Source organism: Opisthocomus hoazin, chromosome 4 (assembly GCF_030867145.1).
Source record: "Opisthocomus hoazin isolate bOpiHoa1 chromosome 4, bOpiHoa1.hap1, whole genome shotgun sequence".
NCBI classification, from domain to species: domain Eukaryota; kingdom Metazoa; phylum Chordata; class Aves; order Opisthocomiformes; family Opisthocomidae; genus Opisthocomus; species Opisthocomus hoazin.
Window position 1 is genome coordinate 59,727,581 of NC_134417.1, and position 17,337 is coordinate 59,744,917.

At 40.8% G+C, this 17,337-nt stretch overlaps 1 protein-coding gene across 1 annotated transcript in view; it reads right to left on the reverse strand.

The window, feature by feature from the left end:
* Positions 1-16,047, reverse strand: part of ABCB5 (ATP binding cassette subfamily B member 5) — a 36,416-nt gene extending 20,369 nt beyond the window's left edge. The window contains exons 1-13 of the mRNA XM_075417458.1: positions 15,968-16,047; positions 15,204-15,301; positions 13,438-13,525; positions 13,279-13,327; positions 12,081-12,234; positions 11,561-11,627; positions 11,135-11,326; positions 9,868-10,039; positions 8,712-8,836; positions 5,140-5,314; positions 4,052-4,165; positions 3,070-3,180; positions 579-704 (exon numbers count right to left, since the gene is read on the reverse strand). Of these exons, the coding sequence (XP_075273573.1) occupies positions 579-704; positions 3,070-3,180; positions 4,052-4,165; positions 5,140-5,314; positions 8,712-8,836; positions 9,868-10,039; positions 11,135-11,326; positions 11,561-11,627; positions 12,081-12,234; positions 13,279-13,327; positions 13,438-13,525; positions 15,204-15,252 (1,422 nt within the window). The 5' untranslated portion in view covers positions 15,253-15,301; positions 15,968-16,047. The remainder of the gene's footprint in view (positions 1-578; positions 705-3,069; positions 3,181-4,051; positions 4,166-5,139; positions 5,315-8,711; positions 8,837-9,867; positions 10,040-11,134; positions 11,327-11,560; positions 11,628-12,080; positions 12,235-13,278; positions 13,328-13,437; positions 13,526-15,203; positions 15,302-15,967) is intronic.
* Positions 16,048-17,337: the final 1,290 nt, after the last annotated feature.

Here is a 17,337-nt window from a genome sequence, read left to right on the forward strand (position 1 = left end):
TCTTCAAATATTAAGTATAAAAAGAACATTTTCCTTAAAAAAAATATTGCTTATTTTTCTGCTTTTTCCTTTAGAAGTTTCTTATGAGAGGCATTTACCATTTACTAACTAGATGTAGTGTTTAGTGGTAGAGCAGATGTACAACGTGTAATGATGGAAACTTTTGCTGTGGGTTAGCAGACAGGGAAAAATGAGCCAAGAAAATAACCATTTAAAACCAGGAAAACTCTCTCCAGGTTTTAGTTTACGTTCAATGAAAAGGAAGCAAAATACAGCAGAACACATTTTGCTTCAGAAAGTTTACAGAATCTTAAAATCCAATTGTTGATGAAACTAGTTTTAAATTCAGATTTCGCATCTATTTGAAGATTTGTGATATTTATTACTTCTGGTATAGCACTGCAAGGAGAAGAAAAATAATGAAGTCAAGCCATCATTAGATTGGGGAAATGCTGAACTATACAGAGATATGCTTGAATTAAACAAAACAAAATGAAAACCCAAGGTTCAGTCAACATGGGACACCCATGCTCATCCAAATAGGTCTCAGGTTTTACAGTTCACTTGCAGTCACTCACTTCTCCCTGGACAGGATCATAGAATCTCTGCAGCAACTGAACGGTAGTGCTTTTTCCACAGCCGCTGGCACCAACTAGAGCAATGGTTTTCCCGGTTTGAACTTTCAAGTTTAGACCTTTAAGGATCTGGGGGGTGGAAAAAAAATTGTATCTTAGTTTAACAAGTTTGATTAGAGAACAGTCTGTCAAGGTAACTGTAGCAATAATCAAGGCAGTAGTAAGGGGTACAGTCTGCAGGTACAGCAATGTTAGTAAGTTAATTGTACCCGGGAATATTCTGGGGCACTGCTATGAAAGAGACTGCTTCTATGCTTGTGAGGTGTATTACGCTTAGAAACAGGATAGCTACATGCAACCTGCCTTTTGGGAATGGTCCCTGGACCCTTCTGGCTACCAAACCAAGCCTGGGAATTATCTGAGAAGATTGATAACTGAAACAGGCCAAGTTCATGCCAAGAAACATTTTAAGAGTTCCCTTGCATAGGCCATTGCATTCCAGTGCCTGGGAAAATTCCCCAGCACACTGAAATCAACTAATACGGACACAGCCCCAGTACTCTCAAGTCGATAGCTCATTTTCTCCAATTTGGGTGATCTGGTAGCAGGCTTGGGGTCTTAGGTTCTCCTGCTGTCCTGTGTTTTCCAATGCTTAGACAATGGCATAACACTTGGTTATGAAGTTCAGAGAAAAAACATTTCCAAGGTACTAAACATTATTGCTGAGAAACAAGCCTGCTTTCTTCTATTTTTAGAATATAAATGGCTATTTTGACAAGGTAACCGCTGGAAAGCCCTTAATAAATCCCAATCCTTATTGTTAACAGCCTCAGCAACCTGGGGAGTAGTTACAGATTAATGATATCTTTGTTGCCATTTTCATATTTAGGAACATTTTACCTCAAAAGACGTCCATGTCATATATCAGTAATGCTGTGTAGTTGCCAAAATATTTGGCTGCTATGGGAACTCTTCTTGTTTATACCAGGCTGATTTATAATTTTGCCTACACATATTTTTGCAATGAGAGATTAAAATAGTTGCAATATATTGCTCTCCTTTCCCTGTGTTACATCCAGCAGGGTTTGTATCTCCAAGAAGCTGATATCCTGGGGCCTGCATTATCAAGCAAGAACTATATTCTGGATATCATCCTTTCTCCAGACGCAAGTAGTCTCAAACACCTCATAGGCTATTTCTAACTCAGTTTATCAGGTAAGGTGCTGTGGAGATTAAAACTGACAAGAACTGGACTCCACAGATCTCTCTGATTTGGTTTAGCCTAGACTGGGGAAGATTACACTGTGTGCCATCAACTGCTTGACAGATTGTGGATAACTTCTGCACGTCTTTGCTGATTCCTTTCGGCTCTATTAAATAACATTGATACTCTTAGTAGGGAGAGCTGCTGACTCAGTTGATATGGGAAGGACAAGAAAATATTTGTTATTTCCCTCCCATTTGCCTTGCAGACCCATAACACAGCTCATTGGCCTGAAGAGCATTTTTAGGAAGAAAGATGAAGAGTCTGCTCTGTGGCTTCCGATTTTTGAGCCAAGAGTGAAACAAGATGCATTGCACTGACTTCGGTTTGGCAGAAAGCCTAGCTCTGGGTCCATCCTCCAGCAGCCCCAGAGTCCTGGAAACAGATGGGATAGACCTCAGATGACTGAGCTGGGAAGAGCCAGCTGAAGAAATAGCCACAGTGATATGAACTTCCCCATTCTCATCCCTTAATTGGCATGTACAGCTTTTCATTGTTGACATTTGAAACCTCTGTTTCTACCCTTTCTTCATCAAGTAACAACAGCAGTAAATCCCTTTTCCTTTCACCTTTGTCAATGTCTTCAAAAGATTATAAACTGTTGAATATGTTAGAGAGGTCAAACCAACTTTACCACCACAAAACTGGATCACCATGACACAATGTACACAGCACTGCACAACACAGTTATGAAGAGAAGTTCAACTGGCAAAGAACAGGGACATCTATTTATTGAAAAGCAATTTTAGCATCTGCCCAAAATAACATTTGATTTCCAAACGTACATTTAGGAAGATATGTTTCAGTTCATTTGATGGCATATTGTTGTAAAGCCTCTCTCAGAGGTCATTTTTCACTTGGGGTATCACAGCAACTCAGAACAAGCAAATGACTGGAAAGAGCAGCTTCCTGGTTTAACTGTGTAAGGTCTGGAAGTTTTAATGACAGATCTCGAAAAATCTTATTTGGTTTATCAGAGCTCTTGTTCACACAAATTAAGACTAGGAGCAACAAATTCTTCTTAGCTTTGTCCAGCACAAGAGATTGGTGAGCAGCTAGCCAGTAGCAGTAGATCTAGAGCTTTGACTTTTATTTTTTTCTCCAGTGGTGCACAATCTCCCAAGATCGAAATGCATTTCACTTTTAACAACAACAACAACATTAGAAAAATAATACTGACATAGGCTTCAGAATTTCAGTACAGTAGATTAATCCAAAATGAATGCTTACTTGAACATCAGGTCTGGATGGGTAACTGAAATGGATGTTTCTGAATTCAATTTCTCCTATGAGCTTGTCTGGTTTGTAGCCTTCCTTAGAACTGCTATCTATGAGCCGTTTCTGGAAAGAGGTTTTTAAAATATATTGCTGGTTATTACACTTTTGGAACTGCTATTTCAGCTGGATGTATTGTTCTCTCTTTTACTTTCCTAGATGCTGTTTTACACTGGAGAAACACCATTGTAGAGCTGCTGCGTTTTACTCGCAAGATGCTGAATGCAGGGGAACATTTAACTGTGAATTCTGCTTTGACAAATATAGCACATTTTCAAATGCAACAAAATCCATAGCAGAAAATCTGTAATTGGAGAACTTAACTGTACTATCTTGCAGCCAAAAAATGGCCCTTATTTATCCATACAGGAGGGTTTTATACTTACATAGAGAACGACGTAGCCATTTCTGCATGAACTTTCTAGTCCTACTTATTTAAAATATTTTATATACACAGATATCCATGTGCTGCATAACACCGCAAGACCAAGATAATAGCAATGTGGAAACCCCTTTTTCATGGCAATACCAGCATTTCAGCTTTACATTATTATAGCTTTCAGTAGCACTATTGGTGGCTCCTGACCGACTCCCTTCTCCCCCAAAAAACACAGCTAAGCTGAAATTGTGCATACACATACATGCATTTTTTAAAAAAATAATATCTTGCCTTACTACTTTCCCTGGGAGGTTGCAAGTCTATTAGAGAAAGACCTCATACATAAGTCTCAGATACACATGCCAGGTTTCCCTGCATTCATTGTAACAAATAAAGAGGCAGATTTCTTGATATGAATGGAAATATTACAGGTTTCGGGGTAGGCATTTATAGCATTTATGGTTTAGGGGCTTTCAGGTGTTTTTGCCAGCTCTCTCAGGGGCAGGGGAAAGGGAAAAAATCAGTCTGGTTGAAAGGTTTTTCTACTTAGCTACTTACCTTACTGATAATCTGATACACTTCATAGGCAGCTCCACGTGCATTAGCCACACTCTCCAGGTTGGGAGCTGCCTGGCCCAGGGAGAACGCTCCGATGAGCACAGAGAAGAACACCTGCAGGAGACAGAGGGAAGCACAGCAGTCAACAGTGATTACAGAGTCCCCAATACCCTGCTGTTAGACATCCAGGTCTTTCAAGTACAGCCTTTCCAGGAAAATTAAACACAAAAATGAAAGTTGCATTTCACAGCCACTCCTGTCCACTCCCCATTTTCCTGGGGTGAATGGTAACTACTGACACATGTTTTTGTGTCATGAATGGCTTTTCTTTTTGATGTTCTTGCATTTTCTGCCATCTACAAATAGAACAAACATCTTTCTCTTTTGCTTTCCAGATGTTCCCAAAGTTAAGAGGCTTACAAAATTTAGTCCAGAGTTTCTTAAATGAAATCCCACCTGTGGGACCAACACACTATTAACTTGACGTGCTGTGAGGAACCATACTGAGGAGAACTCATCAGAAGTCACTTGAGTGTGAAAGTTCAGCACATAGCCAAACTTTTAATAACAAGAAGATAGTTAAATATCCTCAAACCAATACAAACTTAGACATATTGGTAATGTATGGTAAACGCTTGCAAGTAAACAACAACACAATGCACAGAAGACGTTGTGGCCAAATGAGAGGTTGAGGACATCCCAGTACACATTCAGCACACCAGTGGGATTTGTTTAATCCTGGTGTCTAGCTAGAATTTTGTTGGCAGTCCAGGTTACTTATCTCTGCTTCCTAACCACCAGCTCTAGGCTGTTCATCCTGCCCTGCAGTAGGGTCCAAGACAAGTGAGGGAATTACAGAGATGTTTGCCTCTACATTGATTAGAGTGGGAATTCAAGGTGCCCTGTTCAAACTTGTTATATTAAAAGCTAGGCAAGATGAATACCTTCCTTTCAGTTCTTTTATACCAAGCACATTTCTAACAGCTAATTTAGTAAGTATTTGGCAATTTGACAATTATATACAGCACTTCGATAACTATTTTCTTGAAATTACAGAGCATTTTTCAAAGCTTCATTGCTGTACTTACAATTAACACACGGCCAATATCATAATTTTCGTCCTCAGCAGTGAGCTTGGTTCCATACCAAAATGCAAGTGCATAGGATCCAAAGATAAGAAATTGTGAAACACCTAGAGATGTGTTGGTGGTAATGGATTTCTTCACTCCAACACTCCTAGCCATCTCTAAGTTGGCATCATATCTGAAAGAGGATAAGGAAACCATTAATTTGACAGGTGATTAATTTGAGGTGAATTGAGAACTGGCTGAAGGGCAGAGCTCAGAAGGTTGTCATCAGCGGCACAGAGTCTAGTTGGAGGCCGGTAACTAGTGGTGTCCCACAGGGGTCAGTACTCAGCCCAGTCTCATTCAATTTCATCAAAGACCTGAAGAGTTAGAGTGTACCCTCAGCAAGTTTGCTGATAACACAGAACTGGTAGGAGTGGTAGATACATCCGAAGGGTGTGCTGCCATTCAGTGTGACCTGGACAGGCTGGAGAGTTGGGCAGAGAGGAACCTGATGAAATTCAACAAGGACAAGTGCAGGGTCCTGCACCTGGGAAGGAACAGTCCCATGCACCAGTACAGGTTTGGGGCAGACCTGCTGGAGAGCAGCTCTGCGGAGAGGGACATTGGACTGCTGGTGGATGACAGATTAACCATGAGCCAGCAGCATGCTCTGGCTGCCAAGAAGCCCAATGGGATCCCAGGGTGCATTAAGAAGACTGTGGCCAGCAGGTCTAGGGAAGAGCTACTGGAGAGAGTCCAGCGGAGGGCTACGAGAATGGTGAGGGGACTGGAGCATCTCTCCTACGAGGAAAGGCTGAGGGAGCTGGGGCTTGTTCAGCCTGAAGAGAAGGCTGAGAGGGGACTTTATAAATGCCTATAAATCTCTTAAGGGTGGGTGTTAGGAGGATGGGGCCAGACTCTTTTCAGTGGTGCCCAGTGACAGGACAAGGGGCAATGGGCACAAACTGAGGCACAGGAAGTTCCGTCTGAACATGAGGAAGAACTTCTTCCCTCTGAGGGTGATGGAGCACTGGAACAGGCTGCCCAGGGAGGTTGTGGAGTCTCCTTCTCTGGAGATATTCAAGACCCGCCTGGACAAGGTCCTGTGCAGCCTGCTGTAGGTGACCCTGCTTCGGAAGGGGGGTTGGACTAGATGAGCCACAGAGGTCCCTGCCAACCCTGAATATTCTGTGATTCTGTGTACCACAAGCCATTCTGATCAATACGACCCAGTGCCCTTTTTAATTAGAAATTTTTTTTTTGTTTGCTATGAAAGCAATTGAAGTCTCAAAGAGAATAAGATTTTTTTTGACAGAGGATTAGTAGGGATATAATTCCTTTGAATAAATCTGCTCTAATGAATGCTGACAACACTCTCATACCCTATGGAAGAAATTCATGTTATTCAGAAAATAATTCAGTTGCATGACCTTGTTATCATGATGGAAGACAAGACACTACTCGAGACATTTGTTTGCATTAGTCCTGAAAGGAAACCTTGAAAATGTTTTCTCAACATTATCTGTCAAAGGTAAGGTTTAGTCTTCCACATTTAAAAAAGTCAAAACCAAAACCAAACCCCAGGTAGTATGGATGAAGGCAGGTAAATGAATAGAAGCCAGAGCTCCCTATGATGCCATAGTTGTTCTGTTACTGCCATTCTGGGAAGTCAGGAATCTTTCCCTTAGGTTAGGTTACTGATTAATATGGCAATATAGCAAACAAGTGAACACAGAATACGAATATAAAGACTGACAAGTTCAAGGAGAGAATTATTTATCCTAAGCATAGTTTACATTCATTCATCTATGGTTTTCAGCTAATAACTTTCACTTACTCAAGCCCATTATGGAAACTACAGCCTAGGAATAGTGTATCTTTTTTACTTGTCAGCAACATGCTCAGCAGCTTGCACTTTTTTCCTAATGCATATTTTCTATACAAAAGATCCCCATAGTAGGAAGACATGAAATTCAGTCAGCTGAGAATCTTAAAACAACGTGCATTAATTTTGTTCATGTAAATTGCTCACATGCTACCAATACTGTATCTGTTAGTCAAATATATCTAAATATTTTGGCTTAGTTGTGTTCTTAAATCCAAGCTCTACCTTTGAGTCAGCAGCACCATAGTTCCTCCAGGGAAAAGAGAGCTGGATTTAAGCATTGTAACAAGTACACTTGATTGCTTGACTACAGAGGAAGAGCCAAGCCACTGCCAGAGACAGAACAGGACTGAAGGTCCCTTGCAAGCATAAACACGTGCGGTCAGTGGAGGCACAGTGGAGTGGCAGGTTGATTTTCCTAACTCTGAGGCCGTCGGTCAAGAGCTGTGTAGGAATGACAGTCCATGGTTTGCAAAATCCCCTAGTCAGTTACAGGTAGGAGTTTGCCTGTTCCTAATAGAAAATATTCCTATGACAGCCACCAGTTCCACTGTTTTTTTGTTGTTTTTTTTTATTAAATGGAGGTAGAGACGTGGAAGATGCTGACTGTTCAGCCATGGAAGAAAAACACCCTTACTGGCATGGAGCTACCCAGTTATCAGTTACTTAGTCTCTAGACCTCAAAAAAAAAAGAAAAAAATGTGGTCTGAAGCAACTCCTACCATTGGTTTTTCAGACACTGGTATTTGCAGGGACCGACAAGAAGACAGAAAGGAGGGGAAAGGGGGACAACTGACCTAGGCAATCTTAGGGCTTTTTTGTCTTTACTGTGCAAGCTGAAAATGTCTTCATATTAAGACTTAACTAAGGACAAATCCCAGTAAGCAGAATACATTGCTATAAGATAGCCAGATCTCAGCCCCTAGAGGCAGACAAATGCAGGAGCAGGCTGTGGGATCCCAAGCTAGGGCTAAGATCACCTTAGAAATTTCACACAAGACCAGAGCAGACATGACGGTTGGTAAGATAGAAAAGATTCTTGGATTGTATGGATCAGGTCTTCTGATTTGCCTTTTCCAGCTGCATGGTATTGGTGATGCCCTGCATTTGAATACTGAATGTTATTGTTTATGTTTGTTGAATTATCCAATATATATGTGAATCAATTTTTGATCAGCCATATCCACCTCACCGTTTACATGTGACTGGGGCCAACACTGGATTAGGTCAACTACAACTGTTATCTGCAAATCACTAAAGTAATAAAAGCCAGTGAGGCAATTTTACTTACGGCTGTTATCCAGTGAAGCTTAAATATAAGCTCATTAATCAGAACAACAGTGCACATGTTCTAGAAGTTAAGCAATTAATCACATGCTTTGCTGAATTTGACTGCGAGATAAAGATAACCTTCCCACCACTTTCACTTTAAATCCAACTCCAGCTCTCAATGAGAGGAGAAATTTGAGTCTATGCGGCAATGATAACACAAAATAGCCTGTATTCACTGACTAGGTCTATTTACATCTCTATTTTCAGGTGAGGTGTCCACTTATAGGATAAAATGGCACTAAGGAGAATTGCATTCCCCTGCCCTTCCAAAAAAAAAACCACAACAAATAACCCCAAAACAAATTACTAACTTAAGCCACAGTCATACTCCTTTTCTGTATTTTAAATATAGTCATCATTTCAAAAAACTTACTTTGCTAATGCCTTCTGCTGTCCATTGAAAGCCACAACAGTCCTCATGGCTGTCAAAATTTCTTCTGCCACAGCTCCTGCTTTGGCATAAGCAGACAGCTCTTTAGCAGTAAGGGATGTCAGGAGCTGAAAAGTTGAAAAACAGATGTTATTGCAGCCTACTGAAAGAGTATGCACACTGTATTGGTGAATAAGAATGATCGGAGTTCAAGTCACAAGATGAATTTTCAGGAAAGAGGAGGTCAACTCCCCTCTGTGCCCCGAATTTTCCCCAAATCCAGATTATTCTCTCATAGCATCCTCTTTAAAGTGAAAGACTACGCAAGCGTCAGACGAGCTTCATGACTGACCCGCTTTCCTCCCAAGCTGAGGACAGCCTATGAACTGTTCTGATGTGTGTGAGGTCAGGGAAGTGTGTCCAGGCTGTTTTGGGGGGTGTCTTCAGGTGTTCAGAAGCTAGACCAACAGCAGACATTGAAGTAAGCAAGGCAGTCACAATACAGCTTCTAATGCTCTTCTTCCTAGCTTATTTGAAATGCTTAAAGTAGAAAAAACCTGCTAGTATTATGTAAGTAACCACTCAGGAAAACAAGGAGTACCCATTGATGGGGCTACAACAAATCATGAGGAGAAAATGTGTTTCTATCTGAAAGGGAAACCTCTCCAGATACTTCACTAATTTGTGTGACTCCAATCTGCAGTAGCTGTATAGATGTACTCATGTCTGCCCTGTACCCAGTGTGAAAATTACTAAATTATTTGGAAGAGATGTAGTATCATATAAGGGCAGATGGAAAGAGCTTGAAAGGCATCTGTGTTAAGAGGTAAGAGCAAGGGTCATGAGGCTGTGCCTGGGCTTCCCCAGTGCTCACATCAGGATATCGCTCTGCAAGGACGATGCTCCGATGCAGATTGTCCTCCTGCCACGTGGCATGAGGACAGAGTAGGTGGACAGAAGGAATATGACACAAAAGCACTTGCCTGGGAACCCAGGGAAAAGCTACAGGAAGAGCAGAAATCATAAAGTAAGCATGGGGTCAACCTCCCAACTTAGAAACCACACTAGGTTTCTTCTGTTCTCTCTCTCCCATTTCCCTGTGCGTAAGAGTTGTCGTATTTTTCTGGTTTGATTTGTTTATTAATCCCCAAACACTTACAGTTGACCAAACTGCTGCTGATGCAGCAAGCAGAGGGCTGACTGACAAAATCACCAGTGTCAGCTTCCATCCGTGGATGAATCCTATAATAATCCCTGCCAGAAATGTGGCAAAAAACTGTACAAATATACAGATCTTGTCTCCGATGCCTTCATGGATGGTGTTGATGTCACTTTAAATAATAATAAAAAAAGATTTGTTAGCTTTGAATACCTTTCATTCTAACTCCCTCCTGCCCTGTTTCATGCTGTGTGGTCTAATGTCAGAAGCTTTGCCATTTCCTAGCTGGCACAGTGAAATTTCTAACCACAGCTACTGAACGGTACCATTAGTCTCTTGTGTGGCCAAAACATAGCAGAAACCTCTTCTTTTTTTAGGACTCATTTTCTGTATTTTCCATCTTCTCTGCTGTTTCTCTGCCCTGTCACTGGGTCGCAAATGACCTAGTTTCCTTATCCAGCATCCAAACGGAGTAATACAAGTAAACAGTCAAATCGCCTCCTCACCTCCACTGACCATCTCCAAATGATTCCTTCCACTCAGCTCTCCGACGCATTTTATGTCCTTAATTTTGGCTACAGACTCAGATCAAGGGTTATCTCCATTCTGCCAGAACAACCATTATCTGCAAGTTCCTCTGTTTCTCATACAGATTTCCATCCCCTTTTTCTCTTCCCAGCACATACAGATATTAGAGCTGAAAGTGGCTTAATTTAAGCTTTTCTTTTGAGGACACAGCTCTGTCCAAAGCTACCTTCAAATCCACCAAAAAAAAAAAAAAAAAAAATCTGTGTTCATGCATATAGTCCAATTGCATCTTGGGGCATACAGTCCTCATCCATAAATCTATTTAAGCCTACGGAAAAGCTCCAAAGACTTTAACGGACTGGATGGACTTCTGAGATCTGGCTGAACATAAATGCAAGCTCATTTCCATTCAATAAAGTGTCAGGGCTTTCAGTGTTTGTAAACTAGCTGGAGAAAGCAGAGCTGTTTATCTAGTACTGTCTGTCACTTACTTCATGGACACCAGAAAGCCAACGTCAGGCATTCCACAGCAAAAATTTTTCAGCATATATCACAGAAACTGCACAAATGAAGCTGAAATGGAAAATTAATTTCTCCCTCAGAGCTGTAATATTTCACACCACAGGTTTGGGTTTGTTTATTTGTTTTTAAACTCTCTGTAGGCTATTCCATTGAAGATAAGTGCAATTTTCTTTTAAATGTCATACTTAAAGGGCTAAAAAAGGAACAGAGCCCTCACTCTGTCAGTCTGGTGTTCAGCGTTCCTATCTGGGTAGTATCAAACCAAGCCATCTCCTGATGGAGCACAGCAAAAAAGAACTTCCGCCGGATCCTTGCTGTTTGCCTCGTAGCAGCAATTAAAAATGTCCATACTTGGATGGTGCTCAGGATCAACACAGCACAGCCAATTCCCACATAGTAGTAAGCAAACCTGTGATAAGGGAACAAAAGACCATACAACCCTACTGCATCTCGTGAGAAAAGCTAGACAAACAAAGAAACAATTAGTCCTCATTTAACTCATCAAAGTAAACACTGAAGCCTGCGATACATTATTGGGAAGCCTTTTAGAGAAGGCAAACATTTGGCTTCTCCTCCATGGGATTACACAGTAAAATAAAATCCCCCAGTACTCTCTTAACAGAATAACTACAGAAATTCTTACTTCGTCATTTCAGCTTCTATATCTATGCCTGGAATTGATGGACAGCTGGAACTATTTACTGAAATACCTGTGGGGGAAGAAAAAGTAGTAATATTTGTGAAAGTATTATGTGTAGAAGATAAATCATGGCAATCTCAGGTCATCAATTTTTGCAAAAGGGTTTTTGCAAAATACAAAATCATCTGGCAAACACACATTTATTTTTCTGAACTTCTGGTCATTACAGTGCCCGATAACTGATGATACAGAAGGTGGTCATGCTCCTTAATATCTTGACAAAGTTGAAGTTCGTTCATACAGAGCACAGCCAATGCACTGCTTTTGTCCTGTTTAAGCCATTAAAAAGATAGCTTAAAACTATCAGGTAATTTGCAGCAGAATGAGTTATCCTCATTATATACTTGTTCAGATGTATACCAGTGCATAGTCTGGGGCAAAAAAAAAAAATAAAAAAAAAAAATCTTAGCTTCTGCAGCAAAACATAACAGGTATGTAGAGAAGTCTAATTTTAGCTTTTTACCTTCTGACATGTTTGATTTCACGCCGCTTAGCACAAAGCTGTTTGTCATCTCTCCAAAGACAATGACCATAAGTGGCAATCCAACACCGTTTGCAACAGCTGCGATCAAACCAACTACCATCAAAAGAACATCCACCCGATCAGCATATCGAAACTACATGAGCATTAAAAAAAAAAGAGGAAAAAAAGAGTGAAGTTACACCTGACAGTTCACATATTTGCTACAGCACAGCAGACTCACAGAACCCGCTTTGTTTCTACCTACATACCCTAAGTAGCAGCAAGGATCTAACTGAGGGTAAACCCAAGAATGTAAGAATTTTTTAGTAGGTCCCACAAATCTTTAAACCAGTACTCGGTAAGGCTGCTAAGGGAATATTGGCAGGACACATGGTTCTCCCCTAACTCAGCAGGAAAAACACCAAAGTGCACGTCCTACATGTTTCTAAGTGATGATCTTCACTGTACAATATATTGCATTTTGTGTTCCAGTAAGTTACATATTTACTAAGATAACGCCATTGAAATATAAACAAGAGTGAGTTATTGACCAGCACCTGGGTTATATCTGCTAGTAGAAAATGTTTGCAACAGAGATTGTATCTTAAGGTTTGTCTACCCTTGAACATTTGTTTGGTTTAAAGAAGGATGTGAATTTAAACTGCAATAGCTATTCCTGGATGTAGTTAATCTGAAATCAGAACATTTTATTCCTGACTGTCCTAAACCTCTTCCAACATGTAAATGGATATGGAATAAACCAGAAGACTTAAACTTCTCTTATTCCAGAATAAATAAGTCCATGTGCAAGATTTGTTTGGGGAATAGCTGTTGTACAGAAAACTGACACAAAACCATACCACTGACTGTCTCAGACAGCAGATCCCTTAGATGTCAAACACAGGATAAATCCTGTACAAATAGAGCCAAGGCAAGGGCCTGTGCAGTATATATGTCCTAGATCATCCTCAGCAGGGGTGAGCTTCATCCTTCAACAGCACTAGGGCTGAACTGCTCTAAGTGCTACCAATACACCTAGGTGGGTATCTGACCTAACAGGTCAAGTTTTAAAGAGGTCTAGCATCAACAGGTCTCAGTCTTTTTTATTTTTTGACTGCCTACTAATTACAATTCATAAACAAACAACTCATAATGACAAATAAAGAAAACAAAGCCAGCCATCAAACTGGACACTAACCAGTTCAAAAATGCCAACCACCTTTTTCTCTGGCTTCTCATTTTCCTTTCTGGAGGAAAATACAAAGGAGTAATTAAGACGAGCTTTTTCTAGCAAAGCTGTATTAAACCCTCCACCCCCAGTAAATCAGTAGCCATTGTGTTAAGTTTAAAGACCTACGTTTTTTTTCTGGGCTTTAACTGGTCACTTTGTTCAAGATTTTCATCACATTGGAAAGAAGGGTTGTCGTATGCCTTGCTTGAAGATTCTATGAAATAAAAAACAGACTTTTTTTAAACATAATATCCCATCTTTTGTTCCAGTTTCTTGCAGCTCTCATTGCTAATTCTTTTGCATTAAAGCTTAAAGACTAGTTTTTCCTCAGTTTGTGGAACAGCGTGGTGAATTTTCCTTGAAAATTCCTTTCAATTCAGTTCATCTCTACTCCAGAAAAAAGCTTCCAGCTCCATTTCCAAGATAGAAACAAACTTCATTCTGTCATAGATTAAGTCGACAGCCAACTAGTAAACACTAGACAGCCGCTCGCACACCCTTCCACTTCCCCCCATCAGGATGTGGAGGAGAAATAGACAAAAGGTAAAACTTCTGGGTTGAGATAAAGACAGTTTAATATGGAAAAAAAGGAAACACTGATACTAATACTAAGGAATATGCAAACAAAACTATATATCATATAATTTTTCTCACCACCCCATGACTGATTCAGTCAGTCCTCGAGTGACAACTGAGGAACTCTTGAAACCATGAATTTTGGGAAATTCCCAAAGAAATTCGAACTCCTGGACAAGAGAGGGTTTGAACTCAAAGAAACTAGAAGTGCAGAACGACTCCCGCTCCTCAACCAGCTCCCATTCATCCACTGAGCATGACATGTATGGTATGGAATATTTCCACTGGTCAGCTTGGCTGTCTGGCTGGCCTTCCTCCCTCCCAGCTCCTGCACACCTGCTCATTAGCTGGATATGAGAAACTGGGAAGTCCTTGATTTTATAGCAACAACTCAAAACATCAGTGTTATCAATATTCTTCTTGTACTAAATCCAAAACACAGAAGCTACTGAGAGAAAAATTAACTCTATCCCAGCCAAAACCAGGACAATTTTTACAATTAAAATATGATTATGTAGAAAGGCTACCGAAGACTAAAAACAAGAATTAATTAATTCTGCAAATGCCTACACAACTGAATACAAACCAGAAGTCTTACAGAAAGAAGTGGAACTGCTTACAGTGAGGGTTATAATTGCTCTAGGTTACGCGGAATAGATAGGAGTTAACTGAAGAATCATGTCTTTTCTTGTAGTAATGATCTTCATTATTTCTTTGTACGGCAGTAGCTGCCACATGTCCCACTTCCTTTGTGCTAGGGGTTTTAGAAATCTAGATGAAAGAAGCACCGTACCCCAGAAAGATTATAATTCTAAATGCATAGAATGAGATGTAATAAATGGATAAAGCAACTGATGAGCAACCGCAGTAAGGAGCCAGCCATGAATTACATGGGGAGAAAAGGGCTCCATGCACCAGCCATCCTCAATTTACATTTACCTTAACTGCTGAATCACTATGAATAGAATTTTCCACATACTGTTTTTGATCTCAGTCAGTCTACAAAGACTGGTTAGACAACCACTTGAAGGCAATAATGTACCTCCACCTTACTGAGCTTAATTTAGGAGCATTTTCATGCTGAGGCTAGGACCTGCCTAAATAGTTTTACCCATGTGAATGAATTTTGTTGAACTGGGTGGTGTGACTCATGCACAAACACTGACTAGGCGGTGGCTTTAGTTCAGTGTAAACTTGTTGTGGTATCTCCTATAAAACCACTATGGCAATCAGGAAAGACTCATAATGCACCTTTAGATTTGGGGCTGTGGAGTATTTCCTCACTCACACACACCGCTTTCATGCATGCGGCTTACCAGCATCGGAGAGGTCCTTTTCTGTGGAATTTACAAAGTGGTTCTTCATTGTCGTTCTTTGCTGTGTGCTTATGAGGTAAAGTCACACTAATCAATACCTACATTAAAAAAAAGACAAAACATTTAGAAAGTGTAGCTATTTAAAGAGTTCACATCAAACTATTTGGGTTTTTTTTCAGCGGCTCATTACATTTTGATCTTAACATTGTCGTACTTAAATATAACTACTAAAAAAATACATAACAGCACATTAAAAGAACTACTTTTAATGAGATATTAAGAACAGTGCAAAGTATGGAACTTAACTCAGTAGACTGTTTTAGTAGCCTTTTATGCTGAATCCCTAGATGATTCACATAAAACTACTGTGGATGATGTATGACAGCACAGAGGATTTCCCTCATTACCGTGCATTTGATAAAAATTTAGTGAACAGCTGTAACACAATCATAATTATAGTGATAAAGACTAAAGATACACGTGTGCACTGTGCCATACACCAGCTAAGCAAGATTTAGAGGCGGCAAGTGACTGATGCTCCAAGTTCCCCCAGGCTTCTATTCCTGATGTATCACATACACAGGTTTTAAAAAAATAAAAAGCGAAAAACCAAGCATGAATTTGATGTGGGCTAAAATAGCAATGACAACAAAATGCATAATCAACCTGACATTGAAATTTTTTTTGTTTTGTTTCTTTTTAGCCATTCTTTTTGACAGATTTCTGGCTGTGTTTTTCTTCCCCTCGTGGTTGTTTCAGCTTACCTTTACAACCCAGGCTGCGCCCATAGGTTTGGGTGACTGCGGTCCCCTACGGCCGCTCCGGCCCCGCGGCCGCCGGCCCGGTGCCGGTCCCGGCCCGCCCACGCCCTGGACTTTATAGCCGCGGTCCGGCCCGCCCGCCCTCCGTCCTTCCCTCCCTCCCGGCCGCGGCTCGGGTTTCAGGCGCAGGTCGGTGCCGCGGCCGGGCAGGAGATACCGAGGGAGGAGGGGCCCGCCGGCTCCCGTCCTCAGCAGCCCCCCCGGGAACAGGTCACCGGCCCCGTTAGTAGAGCATCGCTTTCCACCTCGAGTCTCACCATCGCTATAGCTAGAAGAACTGTAGCTTGGAGAGCTCTGCTGCAGGGCAGAGGTGAGGGGGTATTTGAAGAAGAGTCATTTGCCCAGCAAAAAAAATCAGGCCTGTGAAAGCTACCTGCAAGGTCACACCAAATTTGAGGAAGTGCTTCACCCCCTTCAGTGAATTTCAGCTGAGAGTAAAGATACACTGGTGAATTTGAACTAAGAAATGTTATCAGAAGTGTTTTAATTTCCCACTTCTAAACAACATGAAGATCAAAGCTAGCTGAATTCCTTATTTTTTTTTAATTTTTTTTTTTTTTTTACAGAAGCTAAGCATCACATTTTACTCTTTTAACTCCCACCTCTTCCCTACAATTTGTGTGGGATTTTGTTTTTGCAAAAGTAAGTCTGTTTCTTGCTTTGGGTTAGCTTGGAGAATGCTTTTTTTTTTTTCCCCTCTAAATAAATCAGGTAAACAAATAAGTTTTTCTGCACAACCCTGAAAACAACAACTCTTCAACTTCCCCACCTGGACATATCTGTTTCCGGTAATGCCTTTACTGAACACTTTAAAAGTGGTTATGAAAAATACACTCAAAGTTGTTTTCCCATCCACTCAAATGCCATTGTCCCAAAGCCGAGTCCCAGACACTTGAACTAGTTACTCAGCTGAAGTCATTCTCAAGTAACAAGTTCAGTTCCCTTTTCCGCCTCCCCCACAGGATTCAGATTGTTTCACATATTGGTTTTCATGCCCTGAAAGAATCTCAGATGAAAAGGCATTATTAGGCATCATCATCTCCTGTCCACTATATGCTCACTTAGATTCTAACTCCCACATGTTGGATCTATTAAGTACTCCCTTATCTCGTCAGCATTGGTCACGGTTTGTATTACAAATTCAGCATCAGCCTGCATAACACACCTTAGTGGCTGCATTCTCTATTACAGAAAATTTATGAAAAGCTTCAGCTTCTGCAGCCGCAAAGAGTCTGCGTTCACAGATTTCAGCAGAAGAGACAGAACAGCAAGCAGAAGAACTTCACTGTCCCAGCCCCAAGGCTCGCAGCTGT